We start from the raw sequence: 18,745 nt of genomic DNA on the forward strand, positions 1-18,745 counted from the left end.
GCTCCAGTCGCCGCCGCTCCCTCCGGTCCATCCGCTCCGTCTGCTGCCGCTGCTCCATGTGCAAAAGTCCGGAAGCCGCGACCGGAAGTAGTAATCTTACTGTCCGGCCGCGACTTCCGGTCCACAGGAAAATGGCGCCGGACGGCGCGCATTTCAAATTGAACTGTGTGGGAGCGGCGCATGTTAGTGGATGGAACGGGCCCCGTTAGCAGTCCCTATGGGACTGGAGCTGCCGTATTCCATGTCTGTATGTGTCATTAATCGACACATACAGAAATGGAAAAAAAAAAATGGCAGCCCCCATAGGGAAGAAAAAGTGTAAAAATAAGAAAAAGTAACACACAAACACACAAATTAATCCAAACTTTTTTAATAAAGCACTAACATCTTTAACATATTAAAAAAAAATTTGTGGTAACACTGTTCCTTTAAGGCTGGATTCACACGAGCATGTTACGTCCGTAATGGACGGAACATATTTCGGCCGCAAGTCCCGGACCAAACACACTGCAGGGAGCCGGGCTCCTAGCATAATAGTTATGTACGATGCTAATAGTCCCTGCCTCGCTACCGGACAACTGTCCCGTACTGTAATCATGTATATATATTTCTATATTTTTTACGTCGTACACCGAGTGTGTTAAACAACGCTATTGTGATCGTTTGGACTTTTACGGACGCGGTGATACCAGTTCTGTTAACTTTTTTTTACCATTGCTTTAGGGAAAAAAATGGGAAAAGTGTTTTTGTTTTTTTTTAAACTTTTTCTTAATGTTCCAAAAAATATATAAAATATTAAGAGTAAGTAAGAGGCAGGGCTTCAAAGGAGTACAAAGTTGGCAGACCTGGGGGCCTTCATTAGGCCCCCAGGCAGCCATAACAACAGTCACCGGCTGATCCCGTTGCGGTGGGGGGGGGGGTGCGATGCCGTGTTCGAGGGGGCTCCCCCTGATTCTAAATGCTGTGGTTGTGATTGACGGGGGCATTTAAGGTGTTAACTGGGTGGAATCAAAGTGATATTTGATTCCGCCCATTGCAGTGAAATGTTGGCTGTATAACTCGCTGAGTATGGACATGGAGCAGATGACATGGCTCCCCAAACCATCACTGACTGGAAACTTTACACTGGACTTCAAGCAACTTGGATTGAGCCTCTCCACTCTTCCTCCAGACTCTGGGACCTTGATTTCCAAATAAAATGCTAAATTTTACTTTCGTCTGAAAACAGAACGCTGGACTTGATATAACACAGTGGACCAACACAGTTGGTCAGTGGTCCAGAGTCCACTCAGCCGTCTACCAGGAAATTTTAGAGCACTTCATGCTTCCCCCTGCTGACAAGCTTTATGGAGATATGGATTTCATTTTCCAGCAGGACTTGGCACCTGCCCACACTGCCCAAAGTACCAATACCTGGTTTAATAACCACAGTATCACTGCGCTTGATTGGTCAGCAAACTCGCCTGACCTAAACCCCATAGAGAATCTATGGGGTATTGTCAAGAGGAAGATGAGACACCAGACCCAACAATGCAGTCTAGCTGAAGCCTGCTATCAAAGCAACCTGGGCTTCCATAACACCTCAGCAGTGCCACGGCTGATCGCCTCCATGCCATGCCGCATTGATGCAGTAATTCATGCAAAAGGAGCCCTGACCAAGTATTGAGTGCATATACTGTACATACTTTTCAGTAGGCCTACATTTGGGTATTAAAAATCATTTTTGAAATTGGGCTTCTATAATCTAATTTTCTGAGACACTACATTTTTGGTTTTCATTAACTGTTAGCCATAATCATCAACATTAACCCCTTAACGCTTAGTGACGTACTATTCCGTCATGGTAACGGTTCCGTTCTCGCTCCATGATGGAATAGTACGTCACGGGAGGAACGGCCATTTCGGCCGTCTTCCCGACACATACAGGAGCGGTGACAGTTGCTGTCTTGTACAGAGGTTGCCGCAGCTCCCATAGCGCGGACCGATCGCTGTGTCCCTGCTGATTAACACCTTAAAAGCTGCGTTCAATAGCGATCGCAACATTTTAGGGGTTAAACCACCATCGATGGCCTGCTACATGATAGCGGCCGTGATGGTGGCTATGGCAACCGGACGCCTAACAATGGTGTCCGGCTATGTCATCTACGAAAGCCTAGTGGGTCCTGACAAATTCAGGACCCACTATGCTTGCAGTCAGTGAGTAGCTGACAGCTCTAATGCACTACATGCGTAGTGCAGTGTATTAGAATTGCGATCAGGGCCTCCTGCCCTCCAATCCCTTAGTGGGACAAAGTAATAAAGTAAAAAAAAGTAAAAGTAAGAAAATAAAAGTTTTAAAAGTAAAAATCCCCCTTCTTCCCTTATCAGTCCTTAGTTTATTTTTATTAATAATAAACTATACATAATTGGTATCGCTGAGTCCGTAACGGCCTGAACTACAAAATTATTTTGTTTATCCCGCGCGGTGAACGCCATAAAAGAAAATAATGAAACATACCAGAATCACAATTGTTTGGTCACTTCACCTACCAAAAAACGGAATAAAAAGAGATCAAAAAGTTGCATGTACCTAAAAATGCTACTGATCGAAACGCTTTCTTGATAGAAAAATAAAGTTATGGCTCTTAGAATAAGGTAACACAAAGTAAATGTTTTTTTTTTTACAAATAGTATTTTATTGTGCAAACTCCATAAGACATGAATAAACAGTAAACATATGGTATCGCCGTAATATCGCCTCGCAGAATAAAGTGAATATGTCATTTATAGCGCACGGTGAACGCTGTAAAAAAAAAATTGAATAAAAGAACAATAGTAGAATTGCTGTTTTTTAGTCACCACACCTCTTAGAAAGAATAAAAACTGATCAAAAAGCCGCATGCACCCCATGAAAACTACAATAAATTCCTCAAGGGGTCTAGTTTCCATAATAGGGTCACTTTTGGGGGGTTTCCACTGTTTTGGCACCACAAGAATTCCTCAAACCGGACATGGTGCCTAATAAAAAAGAGGGCTCAAAATCCACTAGGTGCTCCTTTGCTTCGGAGGCCGGTGCTTCAGTCCATTACCGCACTAGATCCACATGTGGGATATTTCTTAAAACTTTAGAATCTGGGCAATAAGTATTGAGTTGCGTTTCTCGGGTAAAACCTTCTGTGTTACAGAAAAAAATGGTATAAAGAGGATTTTCAGACAAAAAATGAAATATGTAAATTTCACACCTACATTGTTCTAAATTCCTGTGAAACACCTAAAGGGTTAATAAACTTTCTATATGCTGTTGTGAATACTTTGAGGGGTCTAGTTTCTAAAACTGGGTGTTTGATAGGGGTCTCTAATATATAGGCCCCTCAAAGCAACTTCAGAACTGAAATGGAACCTAAAAAAGAAATAAAAATGAGGTAATACTTCGCTTCTTACATTCTACTGATAATGAGCAGTGCCCGCCCCGAGATGACCTCAGTTTTGACCGTTTGTATAAACAGAGACCCCTATTAGACCGTTTCAGTGCCCGGTTTTCCCAAGCATACACCCCCGAGAAGTGTATTTCTATTGATGAATCCTTGGTACATTTTAAAGGGAGGCTTCAATTCCGCCAGTACCTGCCGAGTAAGAGGGCAAGGTATGGCATGAAGATGTATAAGCTGTGCGAGTCTGCATCAGGGTATACCTACAAATTTAGGATATATGAAGGGAAGGACACCAGTATTCAGCCCCCAGAATGCCCACCCCCCCCCTTACTGGGAGTTATGCAAAAATTGTGTGGGATTTGGTGCACCCACTGCTGGACCAGGGTTACCACCTCTACCTGGATAATTTTTATACCAGCGTCCTACTCTGCAACTGCCTCGCTTCCAGAAGTACTGCGGCATGCGGCACTGCTAGAAGAAACCTGAGAGGCCTCCCTAAGACTCTGCTTGGGCAAACACTCAGAAGGGGTGAGCGCAGGGCACAATCTAGCAGCAACATATTGTGTGTCAAGAACAAGAGAGATGTCCTTGTATTGACAACAATACATGGCCACACCAGTACCCATGTACGAGGTACCAGTACAGAGACCCCCGCCCCCCCCAGCCAGACTGCATCCTGGAATACAATCGGTACATGGGAGGGGTGGACGTGTCAGAACATGTCCTGAAGCCCTACAGCGCCACACGGTGTGCTATAAGAAGCTGGCTGTGCACATCATACCGATGGCATTATACAATGCGTACGTGCTACATCGATGTACAGGCCAGACGGGAACTTTCCTGGAATTTCAAGAGGTTGTTATCAAAAACCTAATCTTTAGGGACCAGGAAGGGGCGCGGGGGACCCAGTACTTCTGGAAGCGAGGCCACACGCATCGTACCAGGGCAACACTTTCCAGGAGAAGTTCCCCAAACTGGCAAGAAGGGAAAAAGTCAATAGGTGCAAAGTCTGCTATAAGAGGGGGATAAGGAAGGACACCATATATCAATGTGACACGTGTCACAAAAACCAGGGCTCTGTATGAGAGTGTTTTTAAAATTTATCATACATCCCTTTTATTTTTAATTTAACCCAATTTTACTTACCCTGATGCACTCCGCACATCTTATCCCCCTCATCTTTCCCTTCTGAGCCCTGCTATGTGACCAGGCAGCTGATAACAGCCACATTGAGGGTATTGCCATACCCGTAAGAACACACATTACAGTTTATGGGGTGTATGTCTCCGGTCAAAATGCTCACTACACCTCTAGATGAATGCCTTAAGGGGTGTTGTTTTTAAAATTGCGTCACTTCATGGGGGTTTCAACTGTACTGGTACCTGCATACATGACTTGGCACCAGAAAATCCCCAATAGGCCAAATGGTGGTCCTTTCCTTCTGAGCCCTCCCATGGGCTCAAACGGCAGTTTATCACCACAAACGGGATATTGCCGTACTCAGGACAAATTGGGCAACGAAATGGGGTACTCCTTGTGAAAATGTGAAATTTTGAGCCAAAACGACATTACATTTTTTTAAATTCACAGCCCAATTCTAATAAATTCTGTGAAAAAACTGTAGGGTCTAAATGGTCACAACACCCATAAATGAATTCCTTGAGGGATGTAGTTTTCAAAATGGGGTCACTTCTGTTGGGTTTCCATTAGTTTGATACCTCTGGGGCTCTGCAAATGCGACATGGCACCCGAAAACCAATTCAGCAAAATCTGGACTCCAAAGAACAAATAGCGTTCCTTCCCTTCTGCCTCCCATGGCTCAAACGGCAGTTTATCGCCACAAATGGGGTATTTCTGCACTCAGTAGAAATTGGGCAACAAAATGGGCTATTTTGTTCCTTGTGAAAATAAGACATTTTGATGAAAAAATGAAATTTTTTTGGAAAAAATGACCTTTTTTTTATTTCACAGCACAATGCAAATACATGCTTTGTAAAAACTGGGGGGTCAAAATGGTAACAACCATAAATGAATTCCTTGAGGGGTACAGTTTCCAAAATGGGGTCACTTTTTGGGGATTCCTACGGTTTTGGTACCTCAACACCTTCAAACCTGGCATGCTGCCGAAAATATATTCTAATAAAAAAAGAGGCCCCAAAATGCACTAGGTGCTTCTTTGCTTCTGGGGCTTGTGTTTTAGTCCACGAGCGCACTAGACATGTGGGACATTTAAAAACTGCAAAATCTGGACAATACATATTTAGTAGTGTTTCTCTGGTAAAACCTTCTATGTTACAGAAAATTGAATAAAATTGAAATTCAGCAAGAAAAATGAAATTTGCAAATTTCCCCTCTACTTTGCTTTAATTCCTGTGAAATGCCTGAAGGGTTAAAATAAACTTTCTAAGTGATGTTTTGAATACTTTTGAGGGGTCTAGTTTTTAAAATGGGGTGTTTTATGGGGTTTCTAATACATAGGCCCCTCAAAGCCACTTTAGAACTGAACATTTACCTTAAAAAAAGGGCTTGTGAAATTTTCTTAAAAGTAATAGAAATTCCTGTTTATGTTCTAAACCTTGTAACGTCCAAGAAAAATAAAAGAATGTTCAAAAAAACATGCCAATCTAAAGTAGACATATGGGAAATGTGAACTAGTAACTATTTTGAGTGGTTGGTATAACCATCTGTTTTACAAGCAGATGCTTTTAAATTCTGAAAAATGATATTTTTTCTAAATTTTCCTCAATTTTTCACAAATAAACACTGAATATATCGACCAAATTTTACCACTAACATAAAGCCCAATGTCTCACGAGAAAACAGTCTCAGAATCGATTGGATAAGTTTAAGCATTCCGAAGTTCTTACCACATAAAGTGAAATATGTCAGATTTGAAAAATGGGCTCTGAGCCTTAAGGCCCAAACTAGGCTTTGTCCTTAAGGGGTTAAAAGAAAAAAGTTATGGAAATAGATCACTCTGTGTGTAACGAATCTATATAATGACTTTCACTTTTTTTTTCAATTGAATTACTTAAATAAATAAAAAAAATTATATTCAAATTCAATGTGGACTAGTACATATACATGCTTGAAAATGCCCTCGTGAGGGTGAAACATTGCATCGAGATGTGATGGTGAATAAACTTTTTTACCTTTTTTTGGAGTTCTTTTGGCTACAGAGCTGCTCCAGCTTTCTGCAATTGTGTGTGTGTGTGTGTGTGTGTGTGTGTGTGTGTGTATATATGTATGTATGTGTGTATATATATATATATAATATGTAGAAATAAGCAGCACTCTGCGACAGATTCCAACACGGTAATGGGTGCAAGCAGGTGATCCAGATGTGTGGATTATAATGCATAAACGAAAGAAATCCCACAGCACTCCGATGACTGAATAAATCACATACTTTTTAGAACCATCGGAGTGCTGTGGGATTTCTTTCGTATAGATAGAAAGCTAGATCTCTTATATTACATGGCAGCCTCTTATTCTTTAAATAGAGCACTGTTGCTACATTTAGTTAGTAGAGCAAGGTCTCTGATATGACAATCTGGCTGTATTATCTAGTTCTGTAGCCCATTTGACTGAATATAAATGCTGTGTAACATTTAGAATATTTTTAGATAAGATGTTTTCTTTGAAATTACTCTAGTGCCTTAGCGTCTTAGCATAATATTGTATAGATTGCGAGTAATCCTTTTTGTGCCTGCCACAGCTCATTCACAAATTATGTAATTCGCATCAAGCAATGGATATCTATGTATTCCGTCAATTTTTTTTGCTTCAACATGTAAGTAGCTGGTTATGAAAGAATCCTTATCCATTTTATTCTGTTTGTACAGTAACTTTAAAGAGGCTCTGTCACCACATTATAAGTGCCCTATCTCCTACATCTATTTTCACCACTTTATTAGCGATTTTAGATTTATGCTAATGAGCTGCTTAATGCCCAAGTGGGCGTGTTTTTACTTTGGTCAGCGTCATACACTCCTCTGTACAACACCCACTTGGTCTAATCCGCTTCATGTACTCCTCTCCATTCATTTACTCAGCGCATAGGGATCCTGCTAGATCCTTATGTGCTGTCTTATACTAACACCTTATCGATACTGAAGTGTTTAGACCGTGAATCCACGGGATGTCTATTCACAATCTCTGCACTTGGTTACTCTGTCTGTGGTAGTTACAGCAGAGGACGCGTAATCTCTCGATTACGCGGTAAATGACAGGTTACAACGAGATTACGCGTCCTCTGCTGTAACTACCATTCATGTGTTACAATGCTAAACTGTGTGTTCCTGAATGAACTGGATGAGAAAAGGATTTTAAAATGAGTACGCCAATAAATCCACTGTTTTGATTAACTTATACTGGATAGGTGGAAGTGTTAGGTCTCATGCACACGACCGTAGCCATGTGCACCGCCGTGATTTTTGGGTCGGCCAGCAGCGGAGTGTCACCTGCGTACTGCCCGCAAATCGCGGGTCGTTCACATGCCCGCGTCCATTATTTCCTATGAGCCCGGGCCATGCACAGACCGTGGAAACCACGGTCGTGTGCGTGGCCCCAGAGGAATGAATGGGGCCGCAATTCTCCCGTGGATTTTTGGGGAATTGCGGCCGCAAAAGCACGTTCGTGTGCATTAGGCCTAAGATCGGTGGGTGTCCGACTGCTGGGACCACTACAACTGTTAGAAGTGGGTAACTCATCCCCCCTCAGCCACATAACCACGGCAACGAGAAATTTGAACTGAGTGGATGTCAAGCATGCGCTCTGCTGCTCCATTCAACCGTTAAGCAAGTGAGAAACAGCTGAAAGCTCGCACATATATCTATCTATCTATCTCATATCCTAGCCAGTGCATAGATGATAAATGTTTATGGCTAGAATCTGCCTAAATTTCCCTATTTATCAGCACTGCGAATGTGAAGCTTTTTTTCTTTATTGAACTTCCTGTGATTAAGTACGCACGACCGTGGATTCTCTGTAAAATACTCTTTTGCGTTTATAAATCTTTAACTTTATATGAAATGCCTGTGGTCATACAGTCTTAGATGAAATGTTGATCATGTCAGTAAGGCCTCATGCACACGACCTCCGGCATGACCTAGCAGGCATTCGCTCCAGGCAGACCTGGGGGCCTTTATTAGGCCCCCGGCTGCCATCGGAGACACTGACACTCGGCGATCTTATCGCCGGGTGTCAGTGGGATGAGAGGGAGCTCCCTTCCTCCCTCTCTCCAAAACCACTCAGATGCGGTGCTCGCTATCGAGCACCGCATCTGAGGGGTTAAACGGGTGAGATCGATACTAATATCGATCTCACCCGGCAGAGCAGGGACGCCCCCAGCCCTCAGCTACCTCTGGCAGCTGAGAGCAGGGAGATTTGACAGCTCCCTGCTCTGTTTACTTATTCCGATGCCGCGACGTAAAAAGTCTTGACATCCACGTCATCCAGGGGTGTCGGGCCGGATGTCGAGAGGGACGCGTCACCAAGGCAACGGCCGGGAGACCGGACTGGAGGAAGCAGGAAGTTCTCGGTAAGTATGAACGTCTTTTATTTATTTTTTATTTTTTACAGGTTGCTCTATATTCTGATCGGAATTCACTGTCCAGGGTGCTGAAAGAGTTACTGCCGATCAGTTAACTCTTTCAGCACCCTGGACAGTGACTATTTACTGACGTCGCCTAGCAACGCTGCCGTAAGGACGGCTGCACACATGTAGCCACCCGTTATTACGGGAGCTCCATAGACTTCTATGGGCTGTCCGTGCCGTTATTACGGCCTGAAATAGGACATGTTCTATCTTTTTCAACGGCACGGGCACCTTCCCGTAAGAAAACGGGAAGGTACCCGTGGCCAATAGAAGTCTATGAGCCCGTTTTTACGGTCGTGTGCATGAGGCCTTAGTCTTGGCCAGGTTGGATATACTACTGATATTTAGAAGCTCCAATGTTGCAATACTCACTGTAAATATTTGTCCAGTACTTTGGCCACCTGATAATTTGTGCATGTCCTATTCGGCTGTGCGGTATGGGGAACAGAACCATCTAGAGAAGGGGATGCAAAGAAATGAGAAAATACTTCTAGCATCCAGTGAAAAAGGCCTCAAACTCGCTATCTGTGGCTGTGTTTATAGCAACTGTTCATAGGCCCTGTTTATGTATAGTTTAGCTGGGACATTATTGTTACAGTCCATAACTGCAGCACTATAGCACCAAAAATTAGTACGAAAACATATGTTTAACATGGTTTTGTTTTTTGGCTGCGATTCAGTGTGTTAACCCCTTAATGACCAGCCTATTTTAGACGTTAATGAGCAAGCTATTTTTTACGTTTTTCCATCGTCGCATTCCAAGAGCTATAACTTTTATTTTTGCGTCTACATAGCTGTATAAGGTCTTGTTTTTTTCGGGACAAGTTGTATTTTTTAATCGCACCATTTTGAGGTACATATTATTTATTGATTAACTTTTATAAACTTTTTTTGGGGGGGGGGGGAGAATAGAAAAAAAACAGAAATTTCGCCACTCTTTTTTGCGTCCTAAATCTACGCCGTTTACCGTGTGCTATAAATAACACAATAACTTTATTCAGCGGATTGTTACGATTGCAACGATACCAAATTTGTATCGTTTTTGTATGTTTTACTACTTTTACACAGTAAAAACGCTTTTTTTTCAAAATTATTTGTTTTTGTGTCTCCATATTTGAAGGGCCGTAACGTTTTAATTTTTTCGCCGATGCAGGGTTATGAGGGCTTTTTTTTTTGCGGGACGACTTGTAGTTTTTAGTGGTACCATTTTGGAGTAGATGTGACTTTTTGATCACTTTTTAATCACATTTTTTTAAAGTCAGGATTCACAGAAAACAGCAATTTTTCCATCTTTTTCCATCTTTTTCCATCTTTTTTTTATTTTTTTACAGCATTCACCGTGCGGGTTAAGTAATGTAATAGCTTTATAGTCGGGGTCGTTACGGACGCGGCGATACCAAATATGTGTAACTTTTTTACTTTATTTTGTTTTTTTAATACTAAAGCAGTTTGTAAGGGGAAAAAGTGGGTTTTTAATTTTTTTTTCAATTTTTTTTTTTTATTAACGTAAACTTTTTTTTTTTGCTTTTTTACTGCTGAGAGCAGGGAGATTTGGCAGCTCCCTGCTCTGTTATTCCGATGCCGCGACGTAAAAAGTCTATGGCATCGGAATAAGGCCCGTTAGTGACCGACGTAAAAAGACTATGGGCCGGTCACTAACGGGTTAAAGAAACAAACCATTTTAGCGAATGTTACTAGAATGGTCTATGAAAAACTTTAAAACCATACTGTACTTGTACACTTATTTTATTTTTTGCTACTGTATATTTGTATTAGGCCTAAAAATCCCACCTAGAGCAAGCTGGGCGTCTTGCACTTAGACACCCCTGAAAATATACTGTTGTGGGTGACAGGGAGGGATTGAACCTGCCCTTACACTGCGAAGGGCAAAGAAACGTTGCTATTCTCCACTTATAAACTAAGACTTTATGGTGATACCGCACACTGATAACTACTGTTCACATTGTGGATTTGATATGACTGTAAGCACAGTGTGACAATTTACCTATCTTTTCTGCCAACACAGGAATGGTTTGTGCAAGAGCAGACGGTACTGTAAAAATGTATCCGAGTTCAAGAATGACTTACATGATATGATGGAACGTCTACTAAAAAGAGCCAGCAAACAAAGCGACTCTTCCGTGGCCTTGTATTGTTTCAGGTGAGATGAGACTGTGAGTCGCTGTTTGCCAATACACTACTGCTGACTAAAGAGGAGATTGATGTAACGGAATACTCCTGCTGATGGGGTGCAGCTCCTGAATAGTGTGCACTGTGCATAATGCAGTTGAGTCAATATAAATGGATTCTTTTTTTTTTTACAGTGCATCACTTTACCTATTCAAGGTATTGAAAGGTGGTAACGCTGAGCAGCCAGAGGAGATAGAAGAGAGGGGCAAGGAAACAAACTCATCTGCACAGGTTAGTGACTAGTCTCTCTGCATAAAAAAGTGGGGTAATGTGTAGCATGTTTCTGTGCCCGTTTAGGTATAGTGGCCCTGTAATAAAGTCCACAGCTTATAAAAATATGTATGTTAATGGAGATGTGAGATGCAATGTTAATCACAGAGACAGTCGACTCTCTCAAGCCTGAAATGTCTGCTTACAGGGAACAGATTGTATATTTGGCTTCACAGCGATTTTGGATAACATGGGCTTTAGGTTTAGTGCCCCTTTTAACCTTACGTGCTTGGGCATATCATATATTCGCATATCAGTCAGGGCTCTATTCTGATGTTCCGTCTGAGCTTTCCGTCAGAATAGAGCCCTGACTGAAACAAACGGAAACTATAGGTAGTCAACTACAGTATTGATTCCGTCAAAACGACGGAACCCTTGCACAACGGAGACAAACGGAAACCATTGGCACCGAATCCGTCACCATTGAAATCAACGGTGATGCAAACGGAAACCTATGGTTTCAGTCAGGGTCCCGTTCTGACGAGAAGCTCCGACGGGACGTGAGAATGGGACCCTGACGCAGATGTGAACGAAGCCTTAGCTGGCTTTATACTTCCGGAATGGCGTCTCTTTTGCCTTATTAATGAATGTCTGGAGTAAGAATAACTTAAAGGCTCATCAATTACATTCCACTATTCTAGTCTGTATTAATAAGGATATTTATTTACGATAAATTGTCTGCCTTATCAGCCTAATGAAATGTGACTAAAGCACTCTCCTAGCGTTGCATCACATGCCATAATAATCTAATTTTCTCTCCTCCTTAGGTTGACAGTCTGGGCTACCTTGATCTTCAGAGAGTCACAACATTCTACCAAAAAGCATTGCAGGGATTCATGAACAAGAGAAATAGCCCTCTGACTTCAGCAATGTTTCTAGATCTGTTTACTCGGTTTCCAGTGAGTGCTTTTATATTGGAAATAGAATTGCAGGTTTTCATTAGTTGGTTTTGCAATACTGTAATATTATAAAAATTATTACTCCTAAAAACTCTATGAAGGATTGTGTTTAATTTATTATTAAGAGGTTGTCTCGCCATGACAACACTTTCAGTAAATGAGGCTGGCCTGGCGATCTGCTGATCTTTCCGGTGGAAGTTCTGGCCAGACACTGCAGTATTAAATAGTGGCCTTTCAAATAAATGGCTGTCCACATGATTGATGGATGGGCCAGGTCTACTAGAGCGGTGCCTTTTGATACTTTGCATGCGCAGGCTCATACGGGGGTCCTGTCCTCTGACATCTATATATCGTAATGGAGCATATGGAAAGGGTTTGTCTATGGAAAGCGGACGGTTAAATTATGGTTTAGTATAACTCTTGACTCAAAGTTGCCAGCAGCATGTAATTTGATGTATTCAGTGGTAGATCACAGAACTTTGTCGTATTTTTAATTGACTTACATACAATATCAAGGCAGCTGATCCTCTTAATTCTGTAAAATGGTTTTCTTCTGCTGGACATAGTGTTACGGCAAGATGATCTTGTTTGATTTATGTTTATCTTCGTCTTTTCTATAACAACTAGTTTATTGGCAAGCCACTGTTGGGCGTTATAATGAAGTCGATTAAAGATGGTGTTCGACAGCATCAACAGGTAAGCAAGTTTGTAGTGAAGCTTTTGTTTTCAAAACATACGGTATCATTGAATGTTTCATCATGACTTTATTAACATCCTCGTTGAATTAGTCTAATTTGTTTTTTTTGCAAAATGGTTCCTATAGCCAACAGTCCTGGAGTACACGGTTAAGACCTACTAAAGAAATATGTAGAAAGGATTCTTTATATTTTGAGAAAAATTTTAAGAAATTGTATGTTACTACTTTGTTGGGTTATCAGTGCTTGAAGTTACAAGTACTATGAGCATTACCATTCACATCAATATCTGCATCCTCAGCTGCTTAAATAGTGTGTATGTACATTGATGCGAATGGTAATTTGAATATGCGCAATATCACCAGGCATAAAGAAATCGGAACAAGAGGTATTGTTATGAGACCAGCAGGTGCAGGTCTCTTCAGTTTCAACTAGGGTTTTCACAATGCCAGAATTTTGATTTCGATACGATACTTCGTGCACTATTGCGATTCTCGAAGCCAAAACGATACTTTTTAAACAATAAAAAAAAAAAAAGTTCTTCTTTTTTTGATGTGAGGCGCGAGGTGTGATGAATTTTAAACCTCCATGTGCTCCACATTAATAACCCCATCGTGTTTCTCAGTCATAATGGGCAACATTGGGTTAATATGCAAGGCACATGATGGTGTTATGAACTTTTAGCCTCCATGTGCCTCGCATTAATAGTAATTGATCCCATGTGCCGCACAATAATAAGTGTAACAAAAGAAAAACTGCTCTTCAGAGTACACTTCATAAATGATAAGATTCCCTGTGGCGCGATCAAAGGGTTATCCCCCCATCTCATTTTCCCCTTGAATGCTGTGGTCCGCTTTGATCGCGGCATTCAAGGGAATAGTGGTGGAAATTAGGTATTTCACAGCAATTGCCCCACTCCTGATCGCGCGCGCGCACACTTGTGCCTACGCAGTTAGCTTGAAGTGATGCAGCCGGCGCTGCACTAATGACAGAACATGAGTATGTTTTGCAGTGCCCTTGCCATGTTCGGTCTTCATGGCCAGCGCCGCCACTCATTAGTGCAGCGCTGGCATCACGTCTTGCTACTGACTAAATTCATGTATTACAATACTGCGGCCGCACAGCTTCGTATCGAAATACACAAATTAATGGTATTGAACTCTTGAGGGTCCACGGCATTGAAATATCTATATTTTGATGCAACCCGACTTCGAACACTGATAAGTAGTAAGCTATATTAGGATGAATATTTCTATGCATTTTACTCTGGACTGTCAGCAATCCTATATAGCAGTCATATCTTATTATCTATATACGACTTGTCTAGACTTTTGTCCATTTTAGCTTAGAAAAATGTATAACTTACAGGAGATCTCACCATTGAATTGGTAGGTGGAAATTTTAGGCTCGTGCACAGGTGGACATGATTTCTGAGACCTGGAGTAAGCCGCAGCTTCACTACTTCAGTATACTTTCATTTAAATTGAATTTGCTTATATAGCTGGTTGTGTTCTCTAAACCGTGTCCGCACTGATCTGCCACAATCTCCTCTGCATTCAATTAGGACAATTGTAAAAAAAAATGTTTATTTGCTGACGTAAGTAAGAGCCTTGGCATCTTCGGGATAAATGACAGAAGTTAAACAAACGTTTTAACCATAGGCACAAGCATGCACTCTTCTTCTGAAAGCTCTACAGAACCACAGTCTAAAGCAGTCACTGTCTCCAACAGAGTGGCAAGAACTCATCAAAGAGGGAGTGACTCAGGTTACAGAGGTAAGTCTGTCTTTACATTTGGTAAAGAGACTGATTTTTATAGGGGAAAGTTGTCAATGCTTCGAATTTAATGGTCACCTATAAATATAATTTTTTTTGTTTACCTGCTTTTATATGAGATTATAGTTTTTATAATCTACATTGGATTACATTAGATATTTTACCCTGATAATGGGTTAAGCTTGACTTATTGTTCTCATCCACCGTTGCATTCCCAGTTCTTTAATTTCTGAGTTAACCTCCCTTAGCAGTACTTGCTGGCTCAGTGTCTATTTGGGGCATGTAATTCTGCATTATCATGGGGGTAACGTTAGGTAGTGGGGGTAAAATGTTGATGCCACTGCAAGAAGTGTTGTCTGCTCAGCTCTTCTGTGTTTTACTGGAATGCAGAAAGGATTTCCTTTGCTGAATCAGAGCACATTTGTAGCTGGGAGGTGGTGAAGGAGTAGCGAGCTGAACACTAATTGAGAGAAGATCTAGAATGCTTGGAATGGTTTTCCGGGCCCCTGTAATGGGCTGTTTACCTTTTCCCATAACCCTTTTACACAATAGCTGTAATCTTTTACTAAACTTTTTTTTGTTTTTAATGGTGCAGACGTCTACAGGAAAAATGTCATCAGACACCGGCACAATATTCAATATATATTGCAATGTATATTTGAAAGAATGCAGCATGTCCTAAAATCCACTCTCCTTTTCCATTACATGTGAAAGGGTTTTTCAAAATAGCTGCTTGGTTTTAGCAGTCACTGGCAGAGCTGATCTTGGTCTACTGTCACCACAGGGGACTGTCTTCCCTATGGATGCCCCAGTTGCAGTAAAAAACAACTTTTTTCCAGCCTATTAACCCCTTCACGCAATATCACGTAACTGTGCGTGATAAGGGTTAAGAAGAAGTATGGAGCGAGCTCACGGGCTAAGCTCGCTCCATACACAGCGGGTGACCGCTGTTACACAGCCGACACCTCACTCCAGCGGGCGCAGTCAAAGTTCACTTTGATTCTGCCCGTTTAACACCTTAAATGCCTCAGTCAATTGTGACTGCGGCATTTAAAGTGTTAGAATCAGGGGGGTGCCCCCTCAAACAAGCCATCACCCCCCCCCCCCCACCAGAGCACGATCGGTTGTTATGGCCCCCAGGTCTGCCATCTTTGTACTCCTTTGATGCTCTGCCTCCGGCAGGGCTTCAAAGAGGACTGAATCACGATATACTGCAATACATTAGTATTGCAGTATATCATACAAGCGATCCAACGATCCCTGCTTCAAGTTTCCTGGGGGGACTAATAAAAACAGTAAACGGTTAAAGTATTTTTAGATAGATAGATAAACAAATGGATCCAGTAGCACCGGTATAGTGAGGGTGCAAGCCAACGAGATCAGACCAAAATCCCGATGGTATACAATGCAAAAAATAGGCAGCACTCTGTTCAGGTAAAGGTGAAAAACAGGGTACTTTATTGTCCCATAGACAGTAGCAACGTTTCAGCTCCTTCCACTGGAGCCTTTCTCAAGCCTGAGAAAGGCTCCAGTGGAATGAGCTGAAACGTTAAAGTACCCTCTTTTTCACCTTACCTGAACGGAGTGCTGCCTATTTTTTGCATTGTGTGTGTGTGTATATATATATATATATATCTCTATACCAAAATGGTATCCGTGAAAACTGCAGCTCGCCCCGCAAAATTTAAGTCCTCACATCGCTAAATTGATGGAAAAATGAAAAAGTTATGGCTCTCAGAACATGGCGACCCCAATTTTTTTTTTCCAATTTAGCAAATCGTTTTTTTGTTTTTTTTTAGTAGTAAAACAACCTATAGAATAAGGTAAATATGTCTTTTTACCGCCTGATGGATGCCGTAAAAATAAAACCCCCAAAAAATGACGTAATTTGTTTTTAAAACCATTTCACCCCACAAATAATTGTTTTTTTCAGCTTCCCAGTACCTTATGTGGTACAATAAATGGTGCCATGAAAAACTACAACTTGTCCCCCAAAAAACAAGCCCTCATATGGCTATAATGCCTGAGGGGGAAAGGGGGTTAAAAAGGTTGCCCTGTCCCTAAAAATTGATGGCCTATCCTCGGAAGAGATTTGAGAGAGAAAAGCACGGCGCCACATAGTGTGAGTAAGCCCAAGAAATAACAAACTTAGTTTGACAGATGGAGGCTTACCACAGGTGAAAATGTCAGGAGCGGGTAAAAGGTAGATAAGTGATGGATGAGTGCTGCTGCCGAGATCCCAGCCGGTCAATCTTTGAAGGACCACCGCAATGTGAATGAGTAATTTGTTTGAAAAAACGGGACCCCATACGGCGCTGCTACTCAGGAACGAATGCAGTAGTAGTTTAGAATTGATACTTTATTGTAGGCTACGCGTTTCAATGCCGCACCGGCATCTTCCTCAGGCCACAAAACCCAGGTTTTGTGGCCTGAGGAAGATGCCGGTGCGGCATTGAAACGCGTAGCCTACAATAAAGTATCAATTCTAAACTACTACTGCATTCGTTCCTGAGTAGCAGCGCCGTATGGGGTCCCGTTTTTTCAAACAAATTACTCATTATCCTCGGAAGAGGCCATCAATAGCTGATGGGTCAGGGTCCAACTCTTCGGGCCCCCACCTATCGGCTGTATTGAAGGGGGTGCAGCATTCGTACGAGCGCTACTTCCCCTTCATTTCTACTTGCTCACTGTGAATATTCGACACGGATGTAGCAGCGAGTCACCGGTATTGTAGCCTTCTCCCATTGAAGTGAATGGAAGAAGAAGGCTGCAATACCTGTGAATTGCTGCTAAATGTGTGTCGATTTTTAGTGAGTGAGTAGAAATGAAGGGGAAGCGGCGCTCGTACGAGCGCTGCACCTCCTTTGAGACAGCTCATTGCAGGGGGTCCTGGGAGTCTGTCCCTGACCGATCAGCTATTGATGGCCTCTCGAGGATAGGCCATTGATTTTTAGGGACAGGACAACCCCTTTTAACCACCACAAGTGCAAAATCGTAAAAAAAAATGTCTGGTCATTTAGGACTATAAGATTCAGGTCATTAAGGGGTTAGTTAACATTTGATTTAATGTTCATATAGTATTGCACTTGCCTTGTTTTCTCATTTTATTTTAATGAGTGTTCCCTCTGTCTGCAGACAATAAAGACTATGGATGAAATTAAAGTGAAAGTCGATCAAGAGAAACTTATCAATTGTTTTGAGCTTCTGGGTTTCCTTATTAAGATCATAAATAAACAGGTATGTATCAATGGGCGAAGACCAAAATAGCAGGCTTTTTAGTGTCCTTTTTTTTAAAATAACAAGTGTATGTTCTCATTGTTGCAGCAAAAATCTCCCCAAACATACAAGATCATCTTTATGTATCGCTATGACTCGAGCGTTATACACCTTTTGGCTTTCAGCTTGGAGATCTCTAGATCTGCATCAGTACCATTCATTCCAATAGCAGTACCTTATACATAGCTAGAAGATCTGGAAATCTCTGAGCTAAAAGCTGGCAGCATGGCACTCAAAAATGCCCCTTCAACCTAGCGATCAGTGGTGGTCCCAGCTCAGACCAATGGTATCTTTTGACTTATGAATTATGCAATGGTGAACTTTTTTAACTGACCCTTTAATTATTATTGGCGAGGTTTGCAGTAAACATCACCAGAACGATCCTGATTATGATCAAACAGTGGTTACAGTTATATATCCAGTAAAATATCTTTAATCCAGCATTAACTAATCCCATCCTGGTCTGAATTATCATTAACGTTTACAACTTTTAAATGCATGTAAAATAGTAATTGAAATGTTCATTTAAAGTGCACCTGTGGTTCTGGTAATCTTCTCGTATTCTACCGTACCATTAATGGGGTTGCCTCACGAAGACAACCCATTTTTAAATGAATCTGTGTTTTGGCAT

At 41.7% G+C, this 18,745-nt stretch overlaps 1 protein-coding gene across 1 annotated transcript in view; it reads left to right on the forward strand.

Moving 5' to 3' along the window:
* Positions 1-18,745, forward strand: part of MYBBP1A (MYB binding protein 1a) — a 102,730-nt gene that overhangs the window by 71,998 nt on the left and 11,987 nt on the right. The window contains exons 20-25 of the mRNA XM_075852837.1: positions 11,036-11,170; positions 11,334-11,430; positions 12,237-12,368; positions 12,996-13,064; positions 14,725-14,838; positions 17,974-18,075. Coding sequence (XP_075708952.1) covers positions 11,036-11,170; positions 11,334-11,430; positions 12,237-12,368; positions 12,996-13,064; positions 14,725-14,838; positions 17,974-18,075 — 649 coding nt within the window. The remainder of the gene's footprint in view (positions 1-11,035; positions 11,171-11,333; positions 11,431-12,236; positions 12,369-12,995; positions 13,065-14,724; positions 14,839-17,973; positions 18,076-18,745) is intronic.

This window comes from Rhinoderma darwinii, chromosome 2, assembly GCF_050947455.1.
Source record: "Rhinoderma darwinii isolate aRhiDar2 chromosome 2, aRhiDar2.hap1, whole genome shotgun sequence".
NCBI lineage: Eukaryota > Metazoa > Chordata > Amphibia > Anura > Rhinodermatidae > Rhinoderma > Rhinoderma darwinii.